The sequence below is a fragment of the Aegilops tauschii genome, chromosome 6 (genome assembly GCF_002575655.3).
Source record: "Aegilops tauschii subsp. strangulata cultivar AL8/78 chromosome 6, Aet v6.0, whole genome shotgun sequence".
NCBI classification, from domain to species: domain Eukaryota; kingdom Viridiplantae; phylum Streptophyta; class Magnoliopsida; order Poales; family Poaceae; genus Aegilops; species Aegilops tauschii.
In genome coordinates, this window is record NC_053040.3 from 33,660,183 (window position 1) to 33,680,979 (window position 20,797).

The window sequence follows — 20,797 nt, forward strand, 5'->3', positions numbered from 1 at the left end:
TGTCCTGCTAAAATTTCCCATTAAGATAAGTTGGTTCTTTTCGTTAGAAATGCAACTGTCCTAGTCCGCCTACTCTCTCGTGCCCAAAGTAATGTCGTATTTAACGGTTGTCATAGTTAATCCTAATGCCCACACTAATATCTAGCAATGCCAGTGCATTAGAAATTGCTACTGTCCTTGTAGGATTGCCATTCAGATAAGGAACATGCTTCTTTTCATTTGATGCATGTTTCATCACTTGTTAGTCACCCTCCTTTCCACCTTTTTTGTGCAAACAGAGATATACATTTCACGCTCGATCTTAGTTGAACTGCACAAATGATATCCAAATTATAGTTGAGCATTCCAGGAGCTTCACAACCAACCTTGATGTTGCTCAATTTTATTGCAACTAATGAAGAAGAAGCTCTGTGGGTTTCGTTTTCTGATGGAAATGGAACCGGGGCTGGAGCCCTTTTCTTAAAAAAAATTGAAGAAGAAGCTGCTAGCTCATGGGACATTGCTTCATTTTAGGTGAACTGCACCAAAAGTTCCCATGAATTGAATCATCCATGTTGGTGACTGAAAGAGCCAGCTTCAGCATCCCAGTCTAAGCACCCCCGGCCTCCATCCTTGCGACGCACGGTACACCTCGTTTGCCACCTGCTCGACCCTAGTGTCACTGATAAAATGAAGTAATAATACAGTTAAAATAGAGCGAGTGTCATCTCTATCATTTCATTTCCAATGTAGATAAAGAAAGTGCTTCTCTTTGTTAATGTATGTTTCATCAACTAGTCCCATTGTTAATGTTTAAGAGTTTCTGCAAACTGGGGTGCTTAATTTTAGTTGATATGTACAAAAATAGAGATTTGAATGTCTCAAGGCGCCTCCTTGTACTACCGCTGTAAACTGATGTTCATGACTGGCAGAAGGTGTATCTCGGAGACTTGGGACGATGTCCAGTATGAGGCGTACCGTATGATGCGTCGCAGGGCCCATCTCGCCCTCGCAGCATGGCATACTATGGTACTATCGCAATATTTTCTTCTATTTATTTTGTGTGTTTCATCAACTAGTGCCACTATAATGTAATCACGCTTTTTCATTATCTGTGCAAACATGGTTATTCAGCTGCATTTGGTGGAACTGCACAAATGTACGTATGGAACCGGCATATATGCAGAGTGCGAGGTGTGCCAAGTAAAAATTACCAACACCAACCATGCTGCATGCACGCATTGGCATCCACCACCACCAGTGGGATGTGTGGCACTCTCTGTGGACGGATCTTTCTCGGCAGCAAATCCTCTAACCAAATACTAGTAGCTTATATTAGCAGTTTTCTAGGGAGTACTCTTTTCTGAAAGAAGCACCAATCTATTTTTCTTTATTTGTACACTGTGTCACAACTTTGATCCAAAGGTCCAGAGCTATTTTAGGGTGATTGGCGTAGTACTCGGAGACTGATTGTAAGCATGATTTTCATTAGCTGTCACACTGATTGTAAGCATGAGCAGGTGGAAGATTAGGTTAGTGCGAAGCTTACCTTAAACCCTACCGCCGCCGTTGAAACGAGGCGAGCGTCGAGGGAACCGTGGAGAATGGCGGGGAAGCGACGTCACGCCATCCGGCCTCCTCTTGCGGTGGGAGAACGAATACTCCTGTGGCTCCGGCTGGCTCTGCACCCTCACGAACGGCACACCATACTCGATCAATTCGTTATCCTCTGGGTGCTCGACCTTCGACCTGTACGCCCACCACCTTCGCCTGACTGTCGCCTCGGGCGAATCTGTCTGCTCCATCGCCCAGAGGAGATACTCGATGAACTCGGAGGACTGCGGCGTGACTGCCGCCGAGGAGTACATGTACATCGCCGCCCTCATCGCCGTCGTCTCGCTCTTTCGCATACATTTCCACATGGCCCGCACCGTCCTCGAAATCTCCCACTCATTGTCAAACCAACTAAGGATCTCCTTCAACCTGGCTAACTTTGCCTGGTCGCCGCCGGCGATCTGCCTGATTCGCTGCTGCATCCTCTCCATAGATGTCCTTCTGAGTGGTCCGGTGCTAGCTTTGGAAGATGGGAGGAGAGACGGTGGTCTTGCAATAGAGAAGAGGGAGAGGCGAGACAGTGGTTTTGGAATGGAGATGATGGAGAGGAGAGGAGGTGGTTTTGCAATGGAGAAGATCAGAAGAGGGAGAGGCGAGACGGTGGTTTTGGAATGGAGATGATGGAGAGGAGAGGAGGTGGTTTTGCAATGGAGAAGATCAGAAGAGGGAGAGGCGAGACGGTGGTTTTGGAATGGAGATGATGGAGAGGAGAGGAGGTGGTTTTGCAATGGAGAAGAGGGAGAGGAGCGTGCGGCAGCGATTTAGGATTGGACGAGAGGGCTGGCGCGCTGTGACTGGATCAAAATCAAAATCAATTTACCCTTCAATTAAGAAAGCGACCCCACATTAACTAGTCTCCCTTTTATTCTGGGTCATAATTGACCATGATTTTCGCACATAAAATATATGTTATACGTTGCAAAAATAATATAATTTGAAAGTACATTCAGATACGAACCAAACGATACAATTTTTGGTGACATGCATTCACATTTTGCTTGTCAAATACAGTACGTGGTCAAACTTTGACCCAAAATACACAAAACAACAAAAAAATACTTCCAAGACCAGCGCCGCTCTTCCGCTCTTCTCCTCTTAAACCACCGCCGCTCCTCTCCTCTTCCAATCTAAATGCAGCGCCGCTCCTCTCCTCTTCCATTTCAAAACCACCGCCCCTGCTCTCCTGTTCCAGTCCAAAACCAGCGTCGCTCCTCTCCCGTTCTAATCCAAAACCAGCGCTGCTCCTCTCCTCTTCCATTCAAAAACCACCACCGGCGAGTGAAGGTGCTGTGGAGAAGTAGATCGATGGAGGAGTACAACCGATACGTGAGGATCGCAGACGGCGACCCTGTGAAGCTAGCTAGGATGTTGGAGATACAGTCTTGGTTTGACAACAAGGACCAACTAGCGGCGATGGCGACATCCATGGCCAAATATCTGCAACAGAGCGAAAAGGCGGCGATACTCCCAGAGGGAGTCGCGCCGGAGTACATAGAGCTGCTCCTCTGGGCCATGGAGCAAACAGATTCACCGAATCCGATCGTGAGGGAGCGGTGGCGGGAGTATCGATCCCAGATGGAGCATCCACCAGAGATTGAAGGATCGAGCATCTACAGGGTGTCGTTTGTGAGGGTGTCCTGCCAGAGTGAGCCGGTGGAGTCTTCGTCGACCGAACCCAACTGCAAGAGGAGAAAAGCAGTTGGCCCAACGACGCTTCCCCGCCATCATCTCCCTCGCCGTTCACATCGTCTCACGGGGAGGCTGTCTGCCGCCGAGGAATAGGAGGGGGCTGCCCCCCCCCCCAGCCCAATAGTCGGGCAGGTTGTGAATTGTCAGGAGGAGCTTAGGGTTGTCAGTATTTGCAGGTTGTGAATTGTGTTTTGTGTTGTGTATTTTGAGAGTACTTTCATATATGAATGTCTTTTGAATTTTAGATTTGCAGTATTGAGCATATGAAGTATTTTATGAATTCTAGAGATCTATTTTTAGCACTTAAAAAAATGTAGTTTCATAGGAGTATAAAAGTGCAGACAATGTGACTCTCAAAGAAGAAACTGCAAGTTTCAGTTTCAGGTAAGAAACTGCAAGTTCAGTTTCAGATAAGAAACTGCAACTTTCAGAGGCAGAGCATTTATATTAACACGGCCTTTTCAAACAGGGTTAACATCATGTTGGAAGTTTTATTTATGGTCGAAAATGGAACTACCAGCCAGTTAACATCATGCTGATCAACATTCATGCATAGCACATCTTCATATGATGCACAGTCAAAATGCCCACACAATGTCGAGTGTGCGAAACACAGAGAAAACGAGGGACGAAGTTTTGGCAAGTGTTGGACGTGGTTTTGGGCTGCCCCGTCTAGGCTTTCATTTTTAACATGCGCAGCCCACGACCTCGGATGGGAGTTCCATAGGCCTGTTTGTATTTTCTTAGGGCCGTCATGTATCGACCGGCCTATGGACCTCCCATCCCAGGTTTTATTTTTGGCAGCCCAATTTATATATTTTTTTGAAGAAAACACAGAGGTCTGTTCTATTTTTCTATATAAGAATAGGAACACCAGGTCCAACTTATGTTTCCCTTCTAACTATATTATATATATTTAAATTATTTTATATGTTATTATATATTATTTTTATTGTCATCATATATTTAACAGATACTTACATATGTAAGAAAACAATATCCCACATCTTATTAACTTATAAAAATAATTTCTTAACAAATAAAATCCTGGATTGTTTTGGCACGAAAATCCTAGTGATTGTGTACAAAAGCTTGGTAAGATTTAAGGACGAATGTAATAATATCACTTATTATATAAATATATTTATAACAAAATGCTCAGCCCCTTTTTATTTTTTGATAACATTGCTGGCCCAACCCAACATTATAATTAGAATCAGCCCAGCAAAATTGTGTATTTCGAGAAAGTGCAAATGGCCTGTAATTTTTTAGGAAATAAAATAAATGGGCCACATGGACGCTACATTATTTGTTCACCCAGCCTAGCTAATGGCTGTAATTAAAAAAAGATCAAATTGACTGTAAATTCTACCGCGCAAAAAAAAGACTGTAAATTCTGAAAAAATGGGTTGAATACATGCCACATTTTTGGAGGCTGAAATGTGGGCCAATAGGTCGAAGCCAAGGCAAGTCATTGTCAATTTAGTCAACAAATGATTCTGACATGTTAGCCGTTAGATTTACATCCAACGACCGGCATCCATCTTCAATCTCTCGTCTTCTTCCTCCAGCGCCGTCGGGACCACCTCCCGCCTCCTGCTGCTAGCAGCTCTGCTTAGCACGCTTCGCTATGAAGCGCTACTCCACCGTTGGCCAGGCCATCCCTCCACCCCTCCACACCTCCTGTTCTTCTCCACCAACTGCCGAACCACACCGCACTAGAACCAGTTAACCCTCGTACACCTCTCCGTCTGCGACTCTACTCTCGCGTCTTCCCATCTCCGGCTCGTTGCTGTCCGGGACCTCGCCGTCGTCCACCACCTTGGATGCGCTCAGCGCGGCGTGGTCAACATGGTCAACGAACGACACCATCGGAAGTAGACTGTGCATGGAGAGGCTGACAGCTGGGTCCATGGCCGCACACAAGGAAATGCCTCCTTATTACGCGCAAAATAATGATTCCTCCACCTGACATCTGGGACCCACCGGAAGGGCCTCTGTATTTCGCGAAAATAACGTGCCCCCCGCTGACATGTCGGACCCACCAGCTATCTTCACACGCAAGGAAGTGCCTCCTTATTACGCACAAAAAAATGAATACTCCCCCTGCCAGCTGGAACCCAACAAAGTGGGAGGCTGACTTGTGGGCCTACCAAGTTGACGGGGACGGAGGGCTTTGTCAACTTAGTCAATATGAACGATTCTGGCTCCTGTTACCGTACGATGTTCATCCAACGACCGTAGTGCTTCTTCAACCTCTGGTCTTCTTGCCCTAGCCGCCCAAACCAGCGCCGGTCGTGCCACGTGCTCCTGCCTCCCGTGGCCGGCTGTGATGCCGCGGAGGCCTCACCGCCCCCTACAACTCCCACCACTGGCCAGGCCATCCCTCTACTCACCCACACCCCCTGTTATTCTGCGGCGACAGCAGCCTCACACCGCAGCCGAACCAGTGAACCCTCGTACTCCTCTTCGCGTGGGCATCCACTGCTGCGTCTTCCCAGGCTCCGAGTCGTCCCCTTCCTAGTCCTCGCCGTCGTCCACCGCCGTGGTGCTCTCGGCGCAGCGTGGTCAACATGGTCAAGGAATGACTTCCATCGGACGTGGACTGTACGTGGAGAGGCTGACAGTTGGGTCCACGGCCGCAGCAAGGAAGTGTCTCCTTATTACGCGCAAAATAATGATTCCTCCACCTGACAGCGGGGACCCACCGGACGGGCCACCGTATTTCGCGAAAAAAACATTTCCCCCTGACTGCTGGGACCCACCAGCTACATCTTCGCACGCAAGGAAGTGCGTCCGGGCAAAAAAACGATTCGCCCCCCTGACTGCTGGGACCCACGAGCTACATCTTCGCACACAAGGAAGTGCGTCCGGGCAAAAAAAACGATTCGCCCCCGTGACTGCTGGGACCCACCAGCTACATCTTCGCACGCAAGGAAGTGCCTGACAGTCGGGACCCACCTGGTCGAAGCGTACGTAGCGTTGTCATTCTGGTCGCGAACGTGTACGTACATATATACTGGTGGATGTAGAGGTGCGCATGTGTCGTAGTATAGGCGCGTACGTGTCGTATTAGAGGCGCGCACGTAGCATGTACACGTACATACAGCGGCCAGGGTGCAAGAAAGAAAATAAGGCCACGTATGTGTACATACGAGCGGGGTCTCGAACGCCTACTCGCGCATACGTACCGCCAGGGCTCGTGTACATGGCTGGGTCGGAACGGAGAAACAGCGTCGTCGTCGTGTTCATGGGGAGGCAATGGAATGCGTCGTGTTCATGGGGAGGCAACGAAATGCGTCGTGTTCATGGGGAGGCAACGGAATGCGTCATGTTCATCGGGAGGCAACGGAACGCGTGGGAGCCAACCGGCTGGGTCGGAACGGAATGCGTGGTCGTGTTCATCGGGAGGGCTTGGACGGAACAGGCGATGGAAACGAGGCCTGGCGTACCGCAAAACGGAGGAAACGGACCTCCTACGTTCGGAACGGGGTCCTGTTGATCGGGAGGGGTGTGGCGTACCGCAAAACGGAGGAAACGGACCTCCTACGGTCGAAACGGGGGTCCTGTTGATCGGGAGGGGTGTGGCGTACCGCAAAGCGGAGGAAACGGACCTCCTACGGTCGAAACGGGGGTCATGTTGATCGGGAGGGGTGTGGCCTACCGCAAAACGGACGAAACGGACCTCCTACGGTCAAAACGGGGGTCATGTTCATCGGGAGGGGTGTGGCATACCGCAAAATGGACGAAACGGACCTCCTACGGTCGAAACGGGGGTCCTGTTCATCGGGAGGGGTGTGGCGTACCGCAAAACGGGACTCCACGGGATACTTCTCATCTCCACCGTCGACCTCCTCCAGCCTCCACGGGCTACCGTCGACCTCCTCCAGCCTCCACGGGCTCCTGTTCATCCAGCCTCCACCGCGCGCTAGTCCACCGGCTACTGTTCAACCACCCATCCACGAGCACCCCTCCACCGTCTACTGTTCATCCAGCCCTCCACACCACGGGGTCCTGTTCAACCACCCCTCCACGGGCACCCCTCCACCGTCTACTGTTCATCCAGTCCTCCACACCACGGGGTCCTGTTCATCCAGAGGAAACGCCACCGCTCACTGTTCATCCAACCCCCCCCCCCCCCCCCCCCGCGCAACGCTCACTGTTCATCCAATCGATCGGCTTCAGTTAGCAGCAGTAGCGAAGGAATCGCTCGATCGGGTTCAGTAACGCGTAGCCTGTAGTGCAATCGCTCGGGTTCAGTTAGAGCCCAACGCCTCACTTGGGTTCAGTTAGAGCCAACGCCTCGCACACACGCGCGTATGTGTACGAGAGAAACGCGCATCGCTCGGCCCCCGACCTCCCACCGTAACCGGGAACTCCCCGAAATTTTCCTCCCCCTCGCTTCTACCACGGTTTTTTCCGTCATGGATGGCACAAAGAATGTCATGCAGCTGCGTCGCCGGCCCGCCCAGGACGAAAAGCCCATTTTCTGTCATGATTTTTTGTCATAGAAGTAGGAGCCCACCACATCTATGATGATACCGGGTTTTGTCACAATTATCGTCATAGAAGTGTCATATGTATGACAGAAAAAAAATTCATTCGGCCCAAAATGTCACAGATGTGTCTTTTTTTTTGTAGTGATCCCCGCCGAAAACAGAGTAGAGGTTTCACCGAGGAAGCCTCTCCACCACCGGCTGGTCGATTTTTCCGGCGTTTCGGGCCGCAGAGGGGAGGTGTAGCGGCGGGTACGCGCCCACCGCGGCCACAATGTGTTCGGCGATTTGCCTGCCTCGGCAATGGACTCGGACGACGAGGAAGCGCTCGCCGTTCTGCTGGAGGAGGAAGCCGAGGCCGACGTCCAGAAAGAGGAACATCTCATGGTCCTCGCTGCCCTCGCCGGCCTGTTGGCGAGCAATGAAAAGCCGCGGCGAGGTGGCTCGGCGCCGGGGCGGATCAAAGCAAAGAACCGACATCGTCTCGAAGGCTACCGCATGCTCTACTCCGACTACTTCGCCGACGCTCCACTGCACGGCGAGAAAACATTTCGGCGCCGTTATCGGATGAGCCGAAAGCTTTTCCTCAGGATTGTGAATTTCATCCAGGAGTTCGATAGCTACTTCAAGTGCAAGATGGATTGCACCGGCAAGTTTGGATTCACCTCAATCCAGAAGTGCACGACAGCGATGAGGATGCTTGCAGACGGAGCTCCTGGTGATTCACTCGACGACTATGGGCGCATGGCCGAGTCCACCACCATTGAGTGTTTCTACAAGTTTTGTCGGGCAGTGGTGGCAGTGTTTGGACCGCAATACTTGCGAACACCCAATGCGGAAGACACTGCTCGGATCCTAGCACAGAACGCAGCAAGAGGATTTCCTGGGATGCTTGGAAGCATCGACTGCATGCATTGGAAATGGAAGAACTGCCCATTTTCTTGGCAGGGGATGTACAAAGGTGCTAAAGGCGGTTGCAGTGTGGTACTTGAGGCGGTGGCAACACAGGACCTCTGGATTTGGCACTCCTTGTTTGGTATGCCAGGAACTCACAATGACATCAACGTGCTCAGTGCTCCCCTGTCTTCGCCAAGCTTGTCGAAGGTCATTCTCCTCCGGTGAACTTTGAGGTCAATGGGCGGCACTACAACAAGGGGTACACCTAGCTGATGGCATCTATCCGAGATGGTCTACATTTGTGAAGACTATCTCAAATGTTGTGCCAGGAGGCAGGAAGTCCCACTTTGCCAAGGTGCAGGAGGCTTGCAGGAAGGATGTCGAGCGGGCATTTGGTGTGCTCCAATCTCGATCTGCTGTTGTCCGGTACCCTGCTCAGACCTAGTCGAAAGATCAAATGTGGGAGATCATGACTTGTTGTGTCATCTTGCACAACATGATCATCGAGAGCGAGCAGGAAGAGCCAGTGTTTGACACTGAACCATATCAGGCCATTTTTTATTAATCTGGGCCAAAAAGCGGCCGTGAATGGGCCGATATCGGCCCCTGGGGGACCTGAGGGCGACGGCTGGATGCCCAACCGCCCCCAGCGCCGATTCTACCGCCAGATCGCCCCCAGGCGGTGATTTTTATGCGTCCTGGGGGGGGCAACGGCTGGAGATGCTCTCACCATCATCCCCAACTCAAACTCAAGCGTGGTACTACAAGACAATGAAGAGGGGGAGGGAGGTGCTAGATTGTGTGCCATCCCGCCCCGATCGATTTCCGTCTCTTGCTCTCTCTGTGCCGATTTCCCCTGCACCACTGCGTGCGTTGTGCCCCACTTTTGCGCTCGACTCATCCTAGCTCACTGGAAATCGGGATTCGAGCGTTCCTAGCAAGATACTCTGGACTGCTTTAAGGTTCATGCATGCAAGTTAGACCTCTGTGTATACTAGCAAGCATATTTTTCTTCCACCCAGTGAGCATGTTTAGTGATGATGCAGGATATCAAACGCGTCATTAGCGCATGAGCACTGCTTATGCATCATGGACATATTTGGTTACCTGCACATCTTTTGCTACTTGCATCTCTCACTCAGTTGGGTCTGGTTGAGCACATGCATGGTAAAAATCACGTGGTGCGTGTTGTTTGGTAGCTTTGCATGTAGGCTGACTGCATTAGGGCAACAATTTTTGCCTGGCGTTTGGTGGCCTGCATTGGCTGGGTTGATGCAATCTCATGGTGTTTGTTTCCATACGATGGACTTGATTAAGAGTTAACAATTACACATGCATATGGATTTACACTAGAGTGCCTTGGCGACTACAGTGGTTGGTGGTATCGACGCTGTGTCCAATGTGACGAGTACGAAGTCGCGGGCGAGCGATCTCGTTGGCAGTACGGCAAACCGTTTTCTAGCATCGTTGATGTAGGGAAGCTCTAAGGTAGACGACAGGGAGAAGTGTAGCGTGTGTGTGATGACGGCGTCAGTGCAACAGGTCGCGAGCGAGGAGGCCAAGAGGAATGACGCCAACAGCTGCGCCGGACACGACATGGCATCCATGCGGCAAGGTTGACGATGATCAGTGAGAACAAAAAGAAGCCACTAAGAATTTCATGTAAAGCATCACATGATGAACACCTTAGTACACTACAATATGCAAATACACATAGTATACGAGTGTTGTAACAGAAAACATACAACACGAAAGTCATTTGAAACAATGAGATGAAGGTATTGGCCAAAGGAAAATTCAAACGGCCGACTGTGTGTGACTAGTTTGAAACGATTCGTCCAAAAGAGCTCCAAAATGAACATGAAGTTGAACATTTACGGTCAACGAAACTACAAACCGGCCGCATGAATGGAACCACAATGTCGATGTGCATCTTTTTCATGTAGAGCTTGATACGTCTCCATCGTATCTACTTTTCCAAACACATTTGCCCTTGTTTTGGACTCTAACTTGCATGATTTGAATGGAACTAATTCGGACTGACGTTGTTTTCAGCAGAATTGCCATGGTGTTATTTTTGTGCAGAAACAAAAGTTCTCGGAATGACCTGAAACTTCACGGAGATTATTTTTGGAAAATATAAAAAATACTGGCGAAAGAATCAAGGCCAAGGGGCCCACACCCTTTCCACAAGGGTGGGGGCGCGCCCCTGCCTCGTGGGCCCCCTGGAGCTCCACCGACCTCAACTCCAACTCCATATATTCGTCTTCGGGGAGAAAAAATCAGAGAGAAAGATTCATCACGTTTTACGATACGAAGCCGCCGCCAAGCCCTAAACTCTCTCGGGAGGGCTGATCTAGAGTCCGTTCGGGGCTCCGGAGAGGGGAATCCGTCGTCATCATCAACCATCCTCCATCACCAATTTCATGATGCTCACCGCCGTGCGTGAGTAATTCCATCGTAGGCTTGCTGGACGGTGATGGGTTGGATGAGATTTATCATGTAATCGAGTTAGTTTGTTAGGGTTTGATCCCTAGTATCCACTATGTTCTGAAATTGATGTTGCTATGACTTTGCTATGCTTAATGCTTGTCACTAGGGCCCGAGTGCCATGATTTCAGATCTGAACCTATTATGTTTTCATGAATATATGTGAGTTCTTGATCCTATCTTGCAAGTCTATAGTCACCTACTATGCGTTATGATCCGGCAACCCCGAAGTGACAATAATCGGGACCACTCCCGGTGATGACCGTAGTTTGAGGAGTTCATGTATTCACTATGTGTTAATGCTTTGGTCCGGTACTCTATTAAAAGGAGGCCTTAATATCCCTTAGTTTCCGTTAGGACCCCGCTGCCATGGGAGGGTAGGACAAAAGATGCCATGCAAGTTCTTTTCCATAAGCACGTATGACTATATTCGGAATACATGCCTACATTACATTGATGAATTGGAGCTAGTTATGTGTCACCCTATGTTATGACTGTTACATGATGAACCACATCCGGCATAATTCTCCATCACCGATCCAATGCCTACGAGCTTTTCACATATTGTTCTCCGCTTATTTACTTTTCTGTTGCTACTGTTACAATCACTACAAAACCCAAAAATATTACTTTTGCTACTGTTACCGTTACTTCCATACTACTTTGCTACTAAATACTTTGCTGCAGATATTAAGTTATCCAGGTGTAGCTGAATTGACAACTCAGTTGCTAATACTTGAGAATATTCTTTGGTTTCCCTTGTGTCGAATCAATAAATTTGGGTTGAATACTCAACCCTCAAAAACGGTTACGATCCGCTATACTTGTGGGTTATCAAGACTATTTTCTGGCGCCGTTGCCGGGGAGCATAGATCTATTCTTTGAGTCACTTGGGATTTATATCTGCTGGTCACTATGAAGAACTTGAAATGCGAGAAAACAAAAATGTATCCCTCAACTACGAGGGGAGGTAAGGAACTGCCATCTAGCTCTGCACTTGATTCACCTTCTGTTTTGAGTAAGCTTGCGACACCTAAACCTGTTTCTGCTATTAATTCTGATATGTCGCATGTTATTGATGATGTCACTTCTGCTATGCATGATACTTATGATGAAACTACTTCTATGCTTGATACTACTGTGCCACTTGGTGAATTTCTTGATGAACAACTTGCTAGGGCTAGAGAGAATGAAATTATTGAAACTGATAATATAGATGAAAGTGATGACGAAGACTCTCCCCCTAAATATGAATTGCCTGTTGTGCCTGAGGGCTATGTTATGGATGAAGAAACTGCTAGAGACTTTCTTGCTTGCAATGATAGGAGTGATCTTAAGAAATTATTAGCTAAGCTTAAGCAAAAAACTCTGAATGCTAGAATGAAATATGATCTTGTTTATGCTACTTCACCTATCTTTGTTACTGATAAGGATTATGAATTCTCTATCGATCCTGGTATAATTACTTTGGTTGAGTCTGATCCTTTTTATGGCTATGAATCTGAAATTGTTGTGGCACATCTTACTAAATTAAATGATATAGCCACCCTACTCACTAATGATGAGAGAACTCGCTACTTTTATATCCTTAAAATATTTCCGTTCTCATTAAAGGGTGATGCTAAGATATGGTTAGTTCTCTTGATCCTATTTGTGTGCGTAGTCCCCAGGATATGATTTATTACTTCTCTGCTAAATATTTCCCTGCTCATAAGAAACAAGCAGCTTTAAGAAGAGAGTCTCCCACAAGCTTGGGGGAGGCTTCTTCAATTACTTAATGCTTTGCCTGATCATCCTAAGAAAAATAAAATACTTGATATCTTTTATAATGGACTAACTGATGCTTCCAGAGACCACCTGGATAGTTGTGCTGGTTCTGTTTTCAGGGAAAGAACACCGGATGAAGCTGAAATTCTATTGAATAATATGTTGACTAATGAAAACAATTGGACACTTCCTGAACCAACTCCTAAGCCAAATCCGAAGAAAAGGGATGTTCTATTTCTCAGTCCTGAAGATATGCAAGAGGCAAAGAAATCTATGAAAGAAAAGGGTATTAAAGCTGAAGATGTCAAGAATTTACCTCCTATTGAAGAAATACATGGTCTTAATTTACCGCCTGTTGAAGAAATATATGATCTTAATTCATCACCTATTGAAGAAACTCATGGTCTTGATAACCCAACACAGGTAGTAAAGGTAAATTCTCTCTATAGATTTGATGAAGGTGATATTCCTTGTTATAAGTCTGCTAGCCAATGCTTAGATGAGTTCGATAATTTTATTGTCAAACAAGAAAACTTCAATGCTTATGTTGGTAGACAATTGAAACACAATTCCGATATGATTGAACACTTGAGTGATTATATGTCTAGAGTTAAAGGTGAACTTAAACTCATTAGTAAATATGCTTCTATGGTTACCACTCAAGTAGAACAAGTACTTAAAGCTCAGAATGATTTGCTCAGTGAATTAAATAGTAAGAATAACGATTTTGCTGTTAGAGTGGCTACTAGAACTGGTAAAATGACTCAGGAACCTTTGTATCCTGAAGGCCATCCTAAGAGAATTGAGCAGGATTCTCAGAGAAATAATACGGATGCACCTAGTTCTTCTAAAAAGAAGAAAAAGAAAAATGATAGGACTTTGCATGCTTCTAGTGAACCTATTGCTGAAACACCTGAGAATCCAAATGATATTTCTATTTCTGATGCTGAAACACAATCTGGTAATGAACATGAACCTAGTGATAATGTTCATGATGATGCTCAACCTAGCAATGATAATGACGTAGAAATTGAACCTGCTGTTGATCTTGATAACCCACAATCAAAGAATCAACGTTATGATAAGAGAGACTTTGTTGCTAGGAAGCACAGTAAAGAAAGAGATCCATGGGTTCAGAAACCCATGCCTTTTCCTCCTAAGCCATCCAAGAAAAAGGATGATGAGGATTTTGAGCGCTTTGCTGAAATGATTAGACCTATCTTTTTGCGTATGCGATTAACTGATATGCTCAAAATGAACCCTTATGCTAAGTATATGAAAGATATTGTTACTAATAAGAGAAAGATACCGGAAGCTGAAATTTCCACCATGCTTGCTAATTATACTTTTAAGGGTGGAATACCAAAGAAACTTGGAGATCCAGGAGTACCAACTATACCATGCTCCATTAAAAGAAACTATGTTAGAACTGCTTTATGTGATCTTGGAGCCGGTGTTAGTGTTATGCCTCTCTCTTTATATCGTAGACTTGATTTAAATAAGTTGACACCTACTGAAATATCTTTGCAAATGGCTGATAAATCAACTGCTATACCTGTCGGTATTTGTGAGGATGTGCCTGTTGTGATTGCAAACGTTACTATTTTAACAGACTTTGTTATTCTTGATATTCCCGAGGACGATAGTATGTCTATTATTCTTGGAAGACCCTTTTTGAATACTGCAGGGGCTGTTATTGATTGCAACAAAGGCAATGTCACTTTTCTTGTTAATGGAAATGAGCATACGGTACACTTTCCGAGGAAACAACCTCAAGTTCATAGTATAAACTCTATTGGAAAAATTCCACCGATTATTAGGAGGTTTTGAATTTCCTCTTCCTACTGTCAAGAAGAAATATGATATTCTTATTATTGGGGATGTGCATATCCCCGTTGAAGTAATATAGTGTTATTCGAAATTTCTCCGGTTCCATGTTATTCGGAATGAGTTTGTTAACAAGACTTGATCAACCTTGTTAGTGGATTCCTTTTGATGAGCATGAGATGGATGAAGTTAGAAAGCACAACCTTCTGTACCCTCCTTCTACTTTCTGTTATTTAGTCGAATAAAGTAAAAATAGTATTTTTCTGTCTATTTTCTGAATTATCCATGCAATAAAAAATACCCTGAAAATAAAAGTTCTCCAAATGCCCTGAAATTTAAATATGATTTTTTTCTGGAATATTTGAGAACATTTGGCACTGAGAACACATCAGGGGGAGCTGGCACCTGGCCACGAGGGTCCTGGGCGCGCCCCCCTGCCTCGTGGGCCCACGGTGGCTCCCCTCCACTTATTCCTGCACCCATACACTTCTTCTTCCTCCCAAAAAATTCACCAACCAGCTCAAGCACGAGTTCTAGCTCATTTTGCTACAATTTTCGATCTCCTTGCTCAAAGCACCTCTCACAAAACTGCTTTGGGGGATTGTTCCTTGGTATGTGACTCCTCCATTGGTCCAATTAGTTTTTATTCTAGTGCTCTATCCATTGCAAATTTTTGCTGCTTAGGTGACCAGGTTCTTAAGCTTGCATGTCAAATTTATATGGTTCCAAGTAGTTCTAATGCATGATATAGTCTCTAGGCACTTGTAGGAGTAGTTGCTATCAATTTTGTTGAGTTTGGTTCACTTTTATTTGAAGTTACTAAAAATTTCAGAAATTTTCAGAAAATGATGAAGAGATTTTTGAGGGGCTCTTCGAGCCGAAGCTCGAAGGATAAGCAAAGTGAAGAAGCAGAGAGGCCCAAATATAATCTGCCTCACACTGCGGAGGTTCGGCCGTGTGAATGGCCTTACGATGATTTCTTGAGAGCAGCCGGGATTTATGATGATTTTTATGAGTTGGCTGAGAATACAGGCCTCACCGACTTTCTCCGCGACCAACGCGAACAGTATCTCTTACTCACCAATACCTTTGTGCAAATTTTTCATTTCCATTCTAGGAGGTCACCACCTACGGTGGATTTTTATTTATATGATGAGTATAAGGAGATGACCCTTCGTGAATTCTGTGAGGTTTGCAAATTACCTTTTCCGGGTTTCATAGAGGAACCACATAGTAACGATGTGGAGGGGTTTATTGATACAATTGTTGTAGGGGAAATGAGGAAGGTTTCCGACGCATGAATCACTAGCATACATTTTCCTGTACTACGTTACTTTGCTATATTTGCTAGTAGGTGCTTAATTGGTCGCGGAAACTGTTGAAACCTGAGTGTCCCTGATATTATTATTATGTGCCATGCCTTGTTTCGTGATGACACATTTAGTATGGGCGCTATTGTTGCATAGCGGTTAAATCTTAACCGTACTAAGGGCCTTATCTTGGGAGGCATCTTCGCCTCACACCTCGCTGCATACTATAACATACCTATTAGGCACTATGAGAAAGAAGAAAGATTGCTGCCTACTGTTTTTCTAGACTATAAAAGTATGGTAGCGCATGATTTTATTGTTAAGAATAGGGAAAGGGCGCTTAAATACAAACTGTTATTTGATAAAAATCACCCTGAGACTATTACCTTGCCTGCTCCTTCCTTGTTTGATTTATCTGCAGGCCAGTATCTCGTTCCGCTGGCGACCGTCCAAGCCTACCGGAACCCTATATCAGCTACAGAGTCAGAGCCGGAACCACAATTTGATCCTCCACGACAGTCTGAATACCAGTGGGATCCGGAGATGATTGCCAACCAGTGGCAATCCGAGGCTTCTTCTCAGTATGACCCTAGCTACAGCTTCGGATATCCGCCAGGCCAGCCGTGGCCATAGACCAACTTAGGCCAAAAGCCTAAGCTTGGGGGAGTATGTATTTCTCACCGACATTACATTGATGTTCACACACTCATGCTAGTTTTCGGTGCTCATACTCTTTCACTGTAATATCCATGCTAGTTTATTTTCCTTTTTATGTTTTCTTCTTGTGTGTTTGAAAAACCTTAAGAAAAACCAAAAAAAATAGTTGTAGCTTTCAGCTAGTTTACTTTCTTGCTGTAGTAGTAATAATTAAAAGAAAACCCAAAAATATTTCATGTTCTTCTTTTGCTTGTTGGGAGCTTTCCCGTGTAAATAGTTTTACTTCTTTTCTTTTCTTTGGGGGTCGATAGGAAAAGATCATGATGAAATTGTTACAGTGGCTCTATTATGTATTATTGTTGATTTAACCAAGAGCCCATATTGCCTTGTCTTCTCCTGTTTATTGAATGCTCGCAGATTCCAGCTTAATCCAATGCACGTGCACTATTATTATTATTCACATCGTTCGGTCGTGCAAGTGAAAGGCAATTATGACAATATATGATGGACTGATTGAGATGGGAGAAGCTGGTATGAACTCGACCTCTCTTGTTTTTGTAAATATGATTAGTTCATCGTTCCTGATTCAGCCTATTATGAATAAACATGTTTGCAATGACAATTAGAGATTATAGTTGCTTATGCCATGCTTAATTAGCTAGGAGTTTATAATGGTTTACCTTACGTGCCAACATGCTATTAAAATGGTTGTGATGTGGTATGATAGGGTGGTATCCTCCTTCGAATGATTCAAGTGACTTGACTTGGCACATGTTCACACATGTAGTTGAAACAAATCAACAGTCTTCACGATATTTATGTTCATGGTGGATTATATCCTACTCATGCTTGCACTCAATGTTTATTAATTTTAATGCATGTTCATGACTGTTGTCACTCTCTAGTTGGTCGCTTCCCAGTCTTTTTCTAGCCTTCACTTGTACTAAGCGGGAATACTGCTTGTGCATCCAATCCCTTAAACTCCAAAGTTATTCCATATGAGTCCACCATACCTTCCTATATGCGGTATCTACCTGCCGTTCCAAGTAAATTTGTATGTGCCAAACTCTAAACCTTCAAATGAAATTTTGTTTTGTATGCTCGAATAGCTCATGTATCAACTAGGGATGTCTGTATCTTCCATGTTAGGCGGGTTATTCTCAAGAGGAGTGGACTCCGCTCCTCACTCACGAGAAAATGGCTGGTCACCGGGATGCCCAGTCCCATGCTTTATGCAAACTAAATCAAAATAATTGCAAACAAAACTCCCCCGGGACTCTTGTTAGTTGGAGTCACTCGTTGTTTCGAGCAAGCCATGGATTGATGCTTGTTGGTGGAGGGGGAGTATAAACTTTACCATTCTGTTTGGGAACCGCCTATAATGTGTGTAGCATGGAAGATATCGCCATCTCTCGGTTGTTATGTTGACAATGAAAGTATACCGCTCAAAATATTATTTATCTCTATTTCAAAACCGAGCTCTAGCACCTCTACAAATCCATGCTTCCCTCTGCGAAGGGCCTATCTATTTACTTTTATGTTGAGTCATCACCCTCTTATTAAAAAGCACCAGCTGGAGAGCACCGCTGTCATTTGCATTCATTACTTTTAATTTATATTGGGTATGACTATGACTAGATCTCTTTTACCATGAATTACAATGTCTAGTCAGTCCTTGATCTTTAAAGGTGCTCTGCATTTATATTTTGCGGTCTCAGAAAGGGCTAGCGAGATACCATCTTGTTATATCATATTATGATTGTTTTGAGAAAGTGTTGTCATCTGAGATTTATTATTATTGCTCGCTAGTTGATTATGCCATTGACATGAGTAAACATGAGACCTAAGTGTTATTGTGAATATGGTTAGTTCATAATCTTTGCTGAAAACTTGAATGCTGACTTTACATATTTACAACAACAAGAGCAAACAGAGTTTGTAGAAGTTTTTCTTTATCACTTTCAGTTTATCAACTGAATTGCTTGAGGACAAGCAAAGGTTTAAGCTGGGGGGAGTTGATACGTCTTCGTCGTATCTACTTTTCCAAACACTTTTGCCCTTGGACTCTAACTTGCATGATTTGAATGGAGCTAATCCGGACTGACGCTGTTTTCAGCAGAATTGCCATGGTGTTATTTTTGTGCAGAAACAAAAGTTCTCGGAATGACCTAAAACTTCACGGAGATTATTTTTGAAAAATAAAAAAAATACTGGCGAAAGAATCAAGGCCAGGGGGCCCACACCCTTTCCACGAGGGTGGGAGGCGCGCTTGCCCCCCTGGGTGCGCCCCCCTGCCTCGTGGGCCCCCTGGAGCTCCACCGACCTCAACTCCAACTCCATATATTCGTGTTCGGGGAGAAAAAAATCAGAGAGAAAGATTCATCGCGTTTTACGATACGAAGCCGCCGCCAAGCCCTAAACTCTCTCGGGAGGGCTGATCTAGAGTCCGTTCGGGGCTCCGGAGAGGGGAATCCGTCGTCATCATCAACCATCCTCCATCACCAATTTCATGATGCTCACCGCCGTGCGTGAGTAATTCCATCGTAGGCTTGCTGGACGGTGATGGGTTGGATGAGATTTATCATGTAATCGAGTTAGTTTTGTTAGGGTTTGATCCCTAGTATCCACTATGTTCTGAGATTGATGTTGCTACTATGCTTAATTCTTGTCACTAGGGCCCGAGTGCCATGATTTCAGATCTGAACCTATTATGTTTTCATGAATATATGTGAGTTCTTGATCCTATCTTGCAAGTCTATAGTCACCTACTATGCGTTATGATCCGGCACCCCGAAGTGACAATAATCGGGACCACTCCCGGTGATGACCGTAGTTTGAGGAGTTCATGTATTCACTATGTGTTAATGCTTTGGTCTGGTACTCTATTAAAAGGAGGCCTTAATATCCCTTAGTTTCCGTTAGGACCCCGCTGCCACGGGAGGGTAGGACAAAAGATGTCATGCAAGTTCTTTTTCATAAGCACGTATGACTATATTCGGAATACATGTCTACATTACATGAATTGGAGCTAGTTCTGTGTCACCCTATGTTATAATTGTTACATGATGAACCACATCCGGCATAATTCTCCATCACCGATCCAATGCCTACGAGCTTTTCACATATTGTTCTCCGCGTATTTACTTTTCCGTTGCTACTATTACAATCACTACAAAAACCCAAAAATATTACGTTTGCTACTGTTATCGTTACTTCCATACTACTTTGCTAATAAATACTTGGCTGCAGATATTAAGTTATCCAGGTGTGGCTGAATTGACAACTCAGTTGCTAATACTTGAGAATATTCTTTGACTTCCCTTGTGTCGAATCAATAAATTTGGGTTGAATACTCTACCCTCAAAAACTGTTGCGATCCTCTATACTTGTGGGTTATCAGAGCTTATCTTAAATTGAAGCACCACAATATTTCAATATTTCAGCCCATAAGGTAGGCTTCCCTTTGAGCTAGAGCTTGTGGTCAGCGGCAAGGAGCAGCAGCACCACGGCTCCGGCCTCCCTCTCGCCTCCGGCGACGACCGCCAAGGAGTCGGGATGCACAGAAGCTGTTTGCGAAAATGCCAAAGAAAGATAGAGAGAGGAGGAAGAAGAATGACGTGTGGGTCCCACCTGTAATAACGGTCAGCTGAACGGTCAACATGTTTAAATCGTTTAAACTGGCTATTATCTGAAAGTGGTAATTTTTAGTCATAAAATTAAAAAAATTGATAATTTTCGGCAGTAGTAGTTCGTGGGACGAAAACCCCTAAAGTGGTAGTTTTTTTGTCAAACACTTCCAAGCCGGCCATCCGCCGTCTGGCGCGCAGGGGCGGGTGAAGCGCATCTCGGGGCCCATCTACGAGGAGACCCGCGGCATGCTCAAGATCTTCCTTGAGAATGTCATCCGCGACGCCGTCACGTACACCGAGCACGCCCGCCGCAAGACCGTCACCGCCATGGACGTCGTCTACGCGCTCAAGCGCCAGGGCCGCACCCTCTACGGATTCGGCCGCTAGGCCTCCTGCTCCGTCCAGTCTCTGCTCCCGCTGTTCCATCTGTCCGAGTGTGTGC

The 20,797-nt window shown here is 45.7% G+C and overlaps 1 protein-coding gene across 1 annotated transcript; it reads left to right on the forward strand.

Annotated features, from left to right (window-relative positions):
- The first annotated feature begins 20,304 nt into the window (after positions 1-20,304).
- LOC141025300 (histone H4-like) lies at positions 20,305-20,797 on the forward strand. Its single transcript, XM_073500608.1, has 2 exons — positions 20,305-20,367; positions 20,554-20,797. Exons 1-2 carry the CDS (start codon positions 20,305-20,307, stop codon positions 20,740-20,742), a joined length of 252 nt encoding a protein of 83 aa, XP_073356709.1. The 3' UTR covers positions 20,743-20,797.

What these genes read in the sequence shown, in the direction of transcription:
- LOC141025300 (XM_073500608.1), top strand. Translation starts at nt 20,305, where the DNA reads ATGCCAAAGAAAGATAGAGAGAGGAGGAAGAAGAATGACGTGTGGGTC. An exon ending in GGGTCCCACCTGTAATAACG is followed by an intron (nt 20,368 to 20,553) that starts GTCAGCTGAACG and finishes TCTGGCGCGCAG; the next exon opens with GGGCGGGTGAAGCGCATCTC.